Here is a 13,641-nt window from a genome sequence, read left to right on the forward strand (position 1 = left end):
TTAATAAAAAACCAAAACCGGGGCCTTAGCATCGCGGCCTGGCGAATTGTCAGTAGCCAGCTGGAGGACAAAGGAGAGCTACGAGGTTGGAGACTGTACCTGTACATAGACGACGAGTCGTACAGGTACATACGTGCAGCAAGCTTCCGCCTATTTTATAGGTTCAGTATGGTGGTCATGAGGCCGCATAAACCAGTGACTGCAGGAAGCAAGGAGGACGGGAAGACTGCCACCCAGCCGAGTGGTAGCGCGTCAACATGAGCAGAAACGATGGTGAGCAAGGCGATGGAGAAGATGCAGGTGGACGCCGTGGCAAAGCAACCGGGCGTGAGCAGGGTTGAGCAGACCACGAAGGTCGCTACCGCTGACGCCCTGGATGACCACGAAACCGAGCTACCCTCCACCCAGGAGCTCCTCGAGGGACTAGAGGACCCAGTGGACAGCAGCGCGAACGACGGAGGGGATGTGGACATGCCCCCCCTCGAGCCACTACCTTAATGGCCGTCGACGTGGAGGTTGCCCAAGTGAACCTGCATCACGCGGCGGGGGCCTCAGCAGTGATTGCGAGCAGGTTCACAGCCGATAAATTGGGCGTTCTGCTGATCCAAGAACCATGGGTCTACAAAGGAGAGGTCAAAGGCCTCAAGACGGAACAAAACAAGGTAATCTGGGACATCTCCAGCGAGAGGCCTAGATCGTGCATAGTGGTCAGGAATAATATCAATTTCTTCTGCATTTCAGAGTTCCTGACGCAGGACTTGGTAGCAGTACAGGCCAGAGACTGGGAGGGCAAAAGCTTCGTCCTGGCATCAGCCTACTTCCCAGGGGAGACAGCAGCAGCACGCCCTGAGGGAGTGATTAGGCTCGTGGAGTACTGCAGGAGGTACAGGCTGCCCCTCATCATAGGATGTGACGCGAATGCTCACCACGTGGAATGAGGGAGCACGGATTGTAACGCAAGGGGTGAGTCTTTACTAGAGTATATATTAGGTAGTAGTTTAGCAATCGAGAACGTGGGTTGTCAACCCACCTTTATAACTATAAGCAGGAGGGAGGTGCTGGACATCACCTTCAGCAGCGAGCACGCTAATGGTTGGGTCTCAGGGTGGAGGGTTTCAACGGAGCCCTCCCTGTCAGACCACAGAATAATAAGGTTCGCACTGAAGGTAGAGGTCAGGCAACTCCCCCCGAGACGCAACCCCCGCAGAACAAACTGGGGTGTTTTCAGGGAAAAACTAAAGGACGGTTCACAAAGGCAGAACCAGATCGACGATAGCGTCACGGGCCTGGGGATAGAGAGCAGGGTGTTGGCACTAAACGAGTCAATCACCAAAGCCTACAATGAGAGTTGTCCCCAAATAGCGCCCACAGACAGACGTAACTGTCCCTGGTGGACAAGAAAGCTCGCAGACCTCAGGAAGAAGGTACGCAGCCTATTTAACAAGGCGAAGCGTACAGGGGTCTGGGAGGAGTACAGGTGCTACCTAACTCTATACAATAAAGAGATTAGGTCAGCAAAACAAAACAGTTTCAGGAGCTTCTGTGAAAAAGTCTCCTCCACACCAGAAGCGGCGCGGCTACACAAAGCTCTGGCCAGTGGAAAGACGAGCACGGAACTGGCCATCAAGAGGAGCGACGGGACGTTTACGGCCAACGCCGAGGAAAGGGCGTCAGAGCTCCTGCGTGCACACTTCCCGGAGACTATCCCGGTGGACCAAAGTCCACCTGTGAGCGAACATAGGCCAACCCGCTTGGATTGGGCAACCGCCAAACAGCTAGTTACTGCGGACTCGATCAAGTGGGCTATGGCCACGTTCGAAAAATTCAAGTCTCCGGGGGTGGATGGCATCTTCCCGACGTTTTTGCAACAGGGCGAGCAGCTGTTGCTACCTCACCTTGTTCGGCTGCTAAGGGAGAGCCTTGCACTGGCGTACATCGCGGACCAATGGAGGACGGCAGAGGTGATCTTCATACCGAAAGCGGGTAGGAGGGACTACTCCTTGGCCAAATCCCACAGGCCGATCAGTCTAACCTCCTTCCTGCTGAAGACGATGGAAAAGATCATTGACAACAATATTAGGTCGACGGTGCTGAAAATTGCACCCCTGCATGCTACTCAGCATGCATACAGAGCGGGAAGATCAACCAGTACGGCTCTGTACCAGTTGACCTCGGAGATCGAGAGTTCAATGGAAGAAGGGGAGGTAATTATATGCGCCTTTCTAGATATCGAAGGTGCCTTTGACAACACGTCTCACAGGAGTGTAGCCAGGGCACTGGAGAGAAGGAAGGTGGCTACACCGGTGCGCAGATGGATTGACGCTGTGCTGCGCACCAGAATAGCTGAGACCAAAGTTGGCGATACAACAATTCGTCTAGGGGTGACAAGAGGGTGCCCACAGGGCGGTGTGCTATCACCTCTACTGTGGAGCCTTGTCGTGGATGAGCTGCTAGAATTGCTAACTGACAACGGGATCCGCTGCCAAGGGTACGCGGACGATATTGTGATATTAGCAAGAGGTAAATTTGAGGATACTCTCTGTGACCTAGTACAACGCGGTCTGAATCTGGCAAAGGGGTGGTGCAGGGGGGTTGAATTAAACATCAACCCCTCGAAGACAACCATCGTCCCATTTACAAGGCGCAGGTCCCTACCCGGCCTGAGGTTGGGGGCAGAGAGATTGAAATGACTAACAAGGTTAAATACCTAGGTCTCACTCTGGATTCTACCCTACGATGGAAGCAGCACGTGAACCAAACGGTAGCCAAGGCAACAAAGGCACTGATGGTATGTAAACGGCTGGCGGGTAGATCCTGGGGATGTAAGCCAAAAATCATTAGGTGGTTATACACCATGATTGTCCGACCGATTATTACATACGGGGCGGTGTCCTGGGCCTCCGTGGCGGCACAGGCTTCGATGGGAACCCAACTGGCCAAACTACAGCGGCTGGCATGCTTGTGCATGACGGGAGCCATGCGGACCTGCCCTACGGCGGCTCTGGAGGTCCTGCTGGAGCTCACACCGCTCCATATAATAATAGGTCAAGTAGCCAAGAACTCAATTCTGCAGATAACAGCGGAGGGTGGTGGCAAAGGCAAGATAATTTCGTCCCAGAGGATGGAGAGAATAAGTGGCGATATTCCTATTGCCCTCCTCCCAAGGGACGGCATCAGCAAAACGACCCACTTAACAAGGAAGTTTAAGGTTACCCTTGGTAGTAAGAGTGAGTGGAACGACACCACTCTTGAGCAAATGCTAAGGGATAGCTCGCCATTCCGATGGGAAACTTTCCGAGCATTTTCCAAGCCGAAGTTCTGGCCATAAGCCGGTGTATTGAGATAAACCTTCACCGAAACTATCGCAACGAGCGAATAGCTATAATCAGTGATAGTCAGGCGGCACTAAAAGCGATTTCCTCTTACGAAATCAAATCGCTGCTAGTGCAAGAGTGTAGAAACAGGCTTGACAACCTAGCCGAAAAGAACCAGGTACACCTTATCTGGGTGCCTGGTCACAGGGGAATAGCCGGCAATGAGCTGGCTGACGAGCTTGCCCGCTCTGCAGCCTCCACTGCTATGGTGGGGCCAGAACCATTCACTGGAGTGGGTCCCCATACGGTGAAGGAACTGCTCCGCAAAGAGGAAAGAGCGTGCAGAGAGGCACACTGGCAGCGAGCGCACGGGATGCGTCATGCCAAACTGTTAGTGGGGGGGTATAACCAAAAGAGGTTCGAGACTATAATCAACACCGGCCACTGCAAGCTAAGAAGGCATTTATCTAACATGGGCCTCTCAGCTAGCGCAAACTGCCGGTTCTGCGACAGTGAACCTGAAACCCCGGAGCACCTGCTATTCGACTGCAACGCAGTCTGTAGGCGCAGGTCAAAGGCCCTCGGATGCATGTTTCCGGATAGGGATCACACTGCCTCGCTAGCACCCGGTAGGATACTGGACTTCATCAGTATGCTGGGGCTAAGCGAGTCTTTGTGAGCTAGGTGAGGGCACAATAGACCCGTGGTCGCAGTGCATGCCTCAATCAACAATCTATCTATCTCTATCTTGGGTTTGTTCAGCCTTGTTGGGTATGATACACGTTTTGCATTGATGAATTATTGTTTTAATCAGCATCTTTGCTTTGGGTATCCAGAATTCTGTCCTTAGGAGTCGAAGAACTAGCTGATTTCCGCCGTGTAACCTTGCTAAATGGGTAAATTGAGTTAGTAATTTTGTCATACGACTATTATAGGGTAATAGGATAGGGTGACGTTCATTATATGATAGTGCTGCGGAATTGGTTAATCTTCCGTCACTTCGCATAACTCCTTTAGGGTCAATGAACGGATTTAAAGTCAATAATGAGCTTTTCTTGTGTATTTGGGTTTTACGGGTCAAGGCATCATATTCTTCTTGGAAATGTCTTTTTTGGGTGTGTATGATTAACTTCATTCGGGTTGTGTTGAACTCTTCAGGGCTTATTTCATGGCATGAGTAATCAGTTTCTCGTCTCCTTGGTGAGGCATTTGCGTAAAACCTGAATAAGTAAGCGATAACGCGAATAGCTCTGGGGAATGAGAAAAACCTTTCGAGTATATCCCCTTGGGTGGTTGTAGCAAACGTCTTAACGGGTTTTAATTCCATTGTAGTGTTGTATGTTTTCTCCGTTGCTGGGAAATGCTCTTTTTCATGTTGTAGCCATTGGGGTCCATGCCACCAGAGGTTGCAATTCAATAGATCGGTGGGTGTACAACCTCGGCTTGCCAAGTCTGCGGGATTGTCTTGGCTTTCCACATGGTTCCAATTATCGACTCCCACTTTCTCGGTGATTGCAGCTACTCTATGAGAAACGAAAGTGGTCCATGAGCAGGGTGGTTTGTTTAACCAAGCGAGAACTATGGTTGAGTCAGTCCAAAAATAATTTTTATATTGGGTTAAGTGTAGTTGGGATAGGGTAGAGTTAACAAGGTTAGCTAGTAGAACCGCTCCGCAGAGTACCAATCTGGGTAGGGATACGGTTTTAATGGGAGCAACTCCTGTTTTTGACACTAAGAGAGTTGCCCATATTTTGTTTCCAACTAAAATCCTTACATAAAGTGTCGCGGCATATGCTCCATATGTATGGTCCATCTGGGTATTACAATTTTGTTTATGTTTTCGTAATCCTTCACGAAACTGTTCCATCGATAAAGGGTGAGGGGCTTCAGGCATTCATCCCAGTCAGTTTTATCAAGCCATATTTGTTGCATAATTATTTTTGCCGTGATTATTATTGGACTTAGCCAACCGGCTGGGTAAACAATTTTACTATGGCTGATAAAACTTCACGTTTGGTGTGTGCGGGCTTTATTTTCCATTGGGTTGACGAGGAAGAAAAATGAATCCTTTTTGGAGTTCCATCGAATGCCCAGAGTTTTGGTGTTTTCGGGTTCCGAAAGGTTTAGTGTTTCCGTCTCTAAAAGATGATCCTGTGGAAGTCCTTTCAGAATGTGTGGGTCATTGGAGGTCCATTTTCGCAGAGCGAATCCTGGGGACTTCAGAGCAGAAATGAGATCATCTCGTGCTGACTTTGCCGTGGTCAGTTCATGAGTTCCAGCTAAAACGTCGTCTACATACATTTCCTGGCTAAATATTGTAGCTGCTAATGGGTGGGTTTCTTCTATATCATCGGCTAGCTTCAAGAGCGTACGGATCGCTAGATACGACGCACAATTTATGCCGAACGTGACTGTTTGCAATTCGAAGTCTTCTATTGTGTCTTCCGGGGACTTCCTAAATAGTATCCTTTGGAACCGAGTTTGATTAGGGCCTACGAGTATTTGCCGGTACATTTTCTGAATATCCGCATTAAAATCGAATTGGAAGAGTCGCCAATTTGTGATCAGAATAACAAGATCTTTCTGTAAAGTAGGCCCAATATGTAAGACGTCATTTAAGCTTCTGTTATTTGACGTGGGGCAAGATGCATTAAATACCACACGCAATTTCGTGGTTATACGATCGGGTTTAATGACTGCGAGGTGTGGTAAGTAATACTGGGTCGCTTTACCAGAAGGCTCATATTCTACTTTCTTCATTTGTCCGAGTTCCAAATATTCCATAATTGCTTTGTCATATTCTGCTTTGTGGAATTGGGCCAACGCTACATGTCTAGAGTATCCGATATCAATATTGTCGGGTTCTTTGAAAGGTAGGGTTACTATATAGCGCCCATCTGGATTACGACGAGTAGTTTTTTGGAAAATTTCCTCACAAATTTGGTCTGATTTGGAAACTACGGATTCTTTGAGATTTCCTCCACCTCCCAAAAACGTGTGAGTAGATTCTCGGGGTTCACTTTATTGTGAAATGATACTATGGCGGAATTTCCGGGGGGTTGGGTTATGGGTCCGGACAATATCCATGTTTCTCTTTACTCCATTGAGTAAAATACTTGGATAGCTATCACTACCGATTAGTATATCAACGGGTCTGGGTTTGTGGAATTGGGTGTCTGCTAAAGTGAATCCAAGATGTTTAAGACACTGCTTTGGATCAAAGGGGTATGTGGGTAAATTATCAGTTAGGCTATTTAGCAGGGTTTGAAAAACTACGCTACTCCCGTAGCATTTCATTTTACTCTTGCTACCGCTCTCACTTTGTCGGGAGCCACAGCATAGCCTTAGCATAACAATGTAAAAAAAGTGCTCTACTCTGCTCCGAGTTTTGTTAGGTAAAAAACTATAGCTGGAGCGGTAGCAAAAAATTAAATTCAGCGCTATGCTCTGGCGTAGCGGTAGCAAAAAATTGGAAGCGGTAGCACAGCAGAGCTAATGAAAATTTTCATGTGCTACAACTCGCTTGACTTTAGACGCATGTTTCTCAGAATTGTTCACACTTCTTCTTCACATTTCGAGCGAATGCGAATTTCTTGGAAAAAACAAGTTTAGAGCCCCGTAATACCTCGCCGGTGTGAGTTTCGACTTTGTTGCTCTGGCCACTTTTGTAGAGTGAACAATTCTGAGAAACATGCGTCTAAAGTCAAGCGATGCTTTAAAATACCTCTGATCTGTAGGAATTTAAAGAAAAAAATCAGGATTGTCGTGTATTTTCTATGGACAATTTTTACATGCCTTGGTCCAGTTTTTAATGTTAATATTTATGGCTAAACATTTCAAGGAAGTTTTTGTATGGTATTTCCAAAGAAATTTCGTGACGGGACTGAAAAAAATTAATAGTTAAAAAAACACCCAAATGTATATAAAAAAGGCGAAAGGAAGGTAGTTAAAATTAATTTCGAAAATTCATAGTAATTGAGTATTGTAATACATTTGGAATAGATGATGTTTTTGGTAATATAAAAATGGTAAATATTTTACATAGTAAAAAAATATATATAATTTATTCAATTATTATCTAATTGACTTTATTAATATATTTCTTAAAATATTTGATTTTAGATTTATAAAGTCACTTGACGCAACAAGTGCCAAAATGAATTGCATAACATTTTTTTGTTTGAATTATTCAATTAATTATTACGACAGAAAATAGCAAAGAAAAGAAAAAAAAACAACAAACACATGCGGGAGTTATAGCACATGAAAATTTTCATTAGCTCTGCTGTGCTACCGCTCCCAATTTTTTGCTACCGCTACGCCAGAGCATGGCGCAGAATTTAATTTTTTGCTACCGCTCCAGCTATAGTTTTTTACCTAACAAAACTCGGAGCAGAGAAGAGCACTTCTTTTACATTGTTATGCTAAGACTATGCCAGAGATAAAGAGATGTTTAACTCCTCTCTCACTGGAAGTGAGAGAACAATTGCTAAACGTCAAAACCTACTGAACTTTGACAGCTAATCGAGTTCAGTAGGTTTTGACGTTTATCAATTGGAAACGAGCGATGGCCAGATTGAAATCTTACCAAAAAAATATGTAAACGGAGGGATTTGTTGCATCGTTTAAGACCACTTATAAAAATGAAAAACAATGAAAATTAAATAAATTTGTGAAATTTAAAGGTATTTGATGAAAGGTTTTGTAATTTGAGGCATCATAGTATTGTTTTCAATGGACAATGATTAAAAACATTTAATGATTGAGAGATAACAGGATTAAATTCTTTTATTGGGTATTGAAAGGTCAAAATTCAGTACTTGTAATATACATTGAAAATATTTAAATAGTTTCTCCATATAATAAATAACCACTACATAGTAATTTTTATTCGTACCAAATGTTGGGTGTTTTAATTTAAAATGCCCAAAAATTCTTATTTTGTTCGATCTGGCCATAATGGAAAATGTTATAAAAAACGCTTATTTTGAGGCGCTCTCACACTGGAATAAGTTTAATACTATGTTCAGACCGACACTTAATCACACGATTTCGGCTGTTGAATGGATTATCCCACTAATCTTAAAAATTTATCAAGATTTCGCCATACAAAAATGACAGTTCCAAATCACTTCATTGAAATGATTTGATACTGATCCACGCTAAATCTGTCCGTGCGACTCTGATTTTGCGCAATATACTTGTCAGCACTGGAAAAATACTAGTCAGCACTGGAAAACTGTTACATTATCACAGCTGAGAACTACAAAGGGAAAAAAATGTAAACAAACAAATTTTTTTTAAAGCAATGAATCTAATTTCACCTGAAAATCGACCAAGCAAATGAAAAAAATGCATCCATTATTTCTATTATATGGAAAATATTAAAAAAAGACGGCTTTTATTTCAAAATACTATATGACAATCTTTTCTTTTGATAAATATTAAGCGATGTGAGTTCATGAATGACAATAACAGCTGTTTTTTGATCTTTCTAACGGCAGTGAGAACACCGTTGGATTATGAAATGCTTAAATGTAATCTAATCTTTGAAATTTTCGGTCTGAACATAGTATAACAACCCTTTATCCCTGACTATGCTGTGGCTCCCGGAAAAGTGAGAGCGGTAGCGATAGCATAGCAATTATTCTAGAAATTTTGCTGCTACGGAGTAGTAAATGAGAACCCTGTATAAAAGCACTCTGTAGAGTGCGTGGGTTTTTTTCGCTGAGTGTAGCTCCCGCTAACTTCAATATATTTTTGTATTTGCTAACGACATAACGGGCCGTCTCAACAGGATAAAATCTATGTCTCACTAACTGGTTTTCCCTGCCTATTGCCTGTGGAGACTCCATATTGCTTATTTCTTACAATATATGGCAAACCAATTAGTTTACCATATATTGTAAGCATTAAGCTGTCACTTGAGCAGTTTGACAGCGCAGTTTTCATTTCTATGAAAATTTCGAAGAGGCAACATATCCCATTTACACATATGCCGACGGCATTTTCATTTCGGTAATATGAAATTTAGAAGATCGAATATTGAGACGATTGTGTTATGTTATAAAAATAAAGTACATGTTCATAATAACATTTTTTTCAAAAAATTAATATTTAGTTTAATATTGTTAATTTACAGAAAAATTATGGAATGAGCGAAGTTTTAAATTTAATAAACTTATACAAGCATAAATAATCATTTCTTAATTTAAATTTATTATATTAAATGGTATATAAAATTTATGCCAGAATTATTATACATATAGTAGTCCAAAAATATGAATTCTTATTTTCTCAGAAATACATACATTTGTAACAAAGGGATCTTCATCCTTTTCTTATTATCTTATTTTGCCCAGAAATACATTTGTAAAAAAAGGATCTTTATCCTTTGTTATTATTTTATATTTTCCAAGAAATACATTTGTGAACAAAGGATCTTTACCCTTTTCTTATTATTTTATTTGTCCCAGAAATACATTTGTAAAGGATCTTTATCCTTTTTTTATTTTCCTCATAAAATATTTAAACAGTTTAAGAGCTCAAAACATGCGCTACATCAGCTACCTACCCGACGGCATTTCGCAATATGATAAAATAAATTTTTCAAGAGCTCAAAGCATGCGCTACATCAGCTCGAACCTACCTACCCTGCGCCCTTGCGCAAATGATTATGTTATGATAACAAATGCCCACATACAGATTTGCAATGGCAATAGCAATAGATTTGGCAGTTAGTCAGACATAGATTTTGTCCTGTCGAGACGGAGCGTTAGGACGACACTAGAGTTGACAGTAGAGAGATGAGGTAGAGTGGTGATGCCACAAATATGTAAAATGTTAAATAATTCTATGCTTTAACAAACCTGTCGTTACTTTACAAATATAAGCATAAAATAGCTCTATTATGTCATTTGTAATAACAATTTATAATTTAAAACAAATAAATTTACCTACTCACTTATATTTTACATCAAAAACTTCACTTTGAACAAAATATCAAAATTTCATTGAAGTGCAAAGTATTTGTATGGCCACAACGAAAATGTGTACATGTAAACTGGACAGCTGTGTTGTTTTGTGCACATGCCGGCCACCCAACGCCATTTTCAGTTCACTGTCGTGCTGCTGCAGTCTGTCGCGCTCATTGTGTTCAGCACATGTACATATGTCGTGTATGGCGAAACGATTTCGCATATTTCTTTCAAAAACACAGTTTTGAATAAGTACTCGTGCGAACTTTAACCCTGCATTACTAACCTCAAATCATGTCGCATGGTTGCTAACCATGGGTCTTATCGACCCTCATTTGTATTATCTATTAAAATCGTTTAAACTTATAAATTGCTAAAACGAATACGTCTTTTAGTATATTGTAGTATTTTATTGTTAAATTTATAAAATGATGTGTTAAAAAATTAATTTATATACTTAAATTGAAATTAAGTTTGTATTCATTGCAACATAGCTAAAAAAGTGAAAAAAAGTTATCCAGCTAGATTCCGCATAAAATGATAAGTTTTAAAGATATTGTTATGATTTTTACTGCTTGCTAGTTTACTTTGTTAGGTTCGTATCTCTGGATTGGCAAATAAAATCAACACTGTTTAATTTAATTCAACAACTCTTTATTTCACAACTCGTCTACACTATAGCAGTTTACTCTTAGCACTGATTGATTACGTTGGCGCTGCCACGGCTTATATAGCCACGCACTTCTCGCTGATGCCGACGTGTCCTTCTAGAATATTGCGTCTGGAAATTACCAGAACATAATGCTATACGGCGCCAGACTCAGCAATTGTTTAACTAGACAAGCAGACAGTGCGGCGCCAGATGTCTATTGTTTCGACAAGCGGACAGTGCGGCGCCAGATGTCTATTGTTTCTCAAGCAGACAGCCGTGGCGCCAGATGTCTACAACAAGACAAATGCTATTCCATATACCTACAGCTATTGTTCATAATCAGGGATGCATATAGTAATACAAATACAACTTAATACTACTTTTGTAACAATATTGACTTCAAATAAATTGCATTTGAAACCTGAAATATAAAAGTAAAATGTTAAAAAGAAAAATTGGAATGACTAATGCAAAAATTTTTCAATTATGTAATCTAATCGACCCAGGGTATTTTTTAAAACAATTTTTTATGCATAATATTTTACATGTTTCTTGTTCTTATTGTTTATAAACGTTTAAATATGTACAAATTTAGATTACACATATATCTTGCGTTAAAAAATATTCTTCATTGTTTGTTAATTTAAAAAGTTTGCATGTCTGGGTCGATTCGACCCTAAGGTTAGTAATGGAGGGTTAAAGAATGTGTAGCATTCACAAATACAATTCACTAATTAGAAACTCTTTCTTACTCTCTCGCTTGTCAGCTGGCAGTGGACCCTGATCTTTTTTCTGAGCTGGCAACAAAACACAATCAAGGTCCCATTAATGAGGCGCTAAAGAAAAATGAAGGAATCCAGAGGAATATCGCTAAAACGAACTGCCAAAATTAGTGACTTCTTGAAATTTTGTAGAATTAGATGTCGGTTTTTTGTAAAATTATTTATAAACATTAGTGATGTAGGCCTACTGGAAAACCGACCACCCAAATATAATATGGTTGATGCGATGTCTGCAGACCGCAGGGGTAATGGGGAAATTGAGAAATACCCAAAAGTTATTTATAAAATTCCCAATTTAATATTTTTCAGCACTGCCATAATTGGTAAATGTGATAAAAAATGCCAGTTTTGACAGTTCTCTCTCGAATCAAAGAGTATTGTATCATTTTATACATGGCATTCACGCGCTAACCATCAATTTAGAATATGGATCACGTACCAAAAACCTTATTAAACATTGAACGTTTGACAGACTCTTTGTAGCTCATAAACAGCAAATTCTCTATTTATGTTGTTCTATGTATTCATACACTTGATTAGGTGCTCATTTAGCCATCCCGACCCCCTTAAACGACTGTTTAGCCTAGAAGGCGCTGCAGCTGTTGCAGCGTTGCCACAACGCTGCTCAGGCCCGTGGATCGACGAAGAGGTGGTCCAGTCTGCCGACGCCGCAACTGGGTTCCACTCCGCTGGTGTATGACACGATCAGCGGGTGGAAGTCGAGATACGCGGCCGCGATGGTTGGGTGGCCGGTTCGTTTCACATAACGAGCTGCGATGTAGCAGCGTGTGGTGCGACCAGTGACACGTTTGGCACAGCCCCCGGGACTCACACTCTGGAGTGCGACAGGCAGTTAAGGCAATGCCCGTGGGTCTGGGCAACTTGCTGCCGTTGCAAAGGTCGCATACCCCGGAATATTCCACAATGGTGGAGACGATGTGGGCGTTTACAGATGGGGCACTTTATCCGAAGGGTCTCCAAAGTCCTTGATGTGGCCGGTGGTGGTCGGGTGCCATCGCGAGATGCGGGGGCAAGTACCGCTGCAGAAGCGGTTGCCGGAACAGGTGCCGGAGGCGTTGTAACCACAGTTCGGGGCGCTGGTGTAGGCCCAGTATGTGGCGCATTGGTAGCACGAGCGGTAGGCGTTGTAGCGACTGGCGTATTTACGGCCATGTTAATCTGTATAGAGAAGATTGTGGATTATAAATTTCTGTCAAATAAGCAGAGATGGTAATCGTGCCACGATATGTGGCATGAACGCGTCGTCGTATTGATCGACAATTTTTGTTAAGGTTCTTTGTTATTTGATACGGCGTGTTATTTTTTGATGATTTTAACGGTCGACATTGCGTATTTCTCGTATTATAGTGAAATTTAGTTATTTTATTATATCGCGATATTATCGGTTTGGTTTCTTCGGTTTCCGCATTCGCGGTCGTCGGTAGTTGGCAAAAAGCACAGCTTCACGAGCGGTCTGGTTAGTGTTCCGCTTTGCGTACGGAGATCCACGACCCGTATGTGACCGTCGGAGTCATAATGTAGCTTTTCTATGCGGCCAAGCCACCACTCGGTAGGGGGTAGACAATCGTCGTCAATGAGGACGCAGTCTCCAAGTTTGGGCGCTTGTTCAGGAGTCTTCCAGCGGTATCCTTTGTGGAGATCCTTTATGTATTCGTCCTTCCATCTGCGGCTGAAATCATGATGGAGGATTTTAATTCGTTTCCATCGCCTGGCTCAGGAATGGCCAGGATGGGTTCTCCTTTTAGAAAATGCCCTGGAGTTAAGGCGGTGAAATCTGAGGGGTCTTGCGATAGTAACATGGCAAATGGTGACCTCTCGGGAATTATTATGGGACGGCGTTCGTTGTATGTTAGGCTCGAATTAGCAAGCCGACCATTGGCACGAAGCAGACCTTT

The 13,641-nt window shown here is 42.5% G+C and overlaps 1 protein-coding gene across 1 annotated transcript in view; it reads left to right on the forward strand.

Moving 5' to 3' along the window:
* Positions 1-803: 803 nt before the first annotated feature.
* Positions 804-13,641, forward strand: part of LOC105227509 (protein diaphanous) — a 130,722-nt gene continuing 117,884 nt past the window's right edge. Inside the window, exon 1 of the mRNA XM_049462405.1 lies at positions 804-963. Within this exon, the coding sequence (XP_049318362.1) occupies positions 919-963 (45 nt within the window). The 5' untranslated portion in view covers positions 804-918. The remainder of the gene's footprint in view (positions 964-13,641) is intronic.

Source organism: Bactrocera dorsalis, chromosome 1, assembly GCF_023373825.1.
Source record: "Bactrocera dorsalis isolate Fly_Bdor chromosome 1, ASM2337382v1, whole genome shotgun sequence".
Taxonomy (NCBI): Eukaryota; Metazoa; Arthropoda; class Insecta; order Diptera; family Tephritidae; genus Bactrocera; species Bactrocera dorsalis.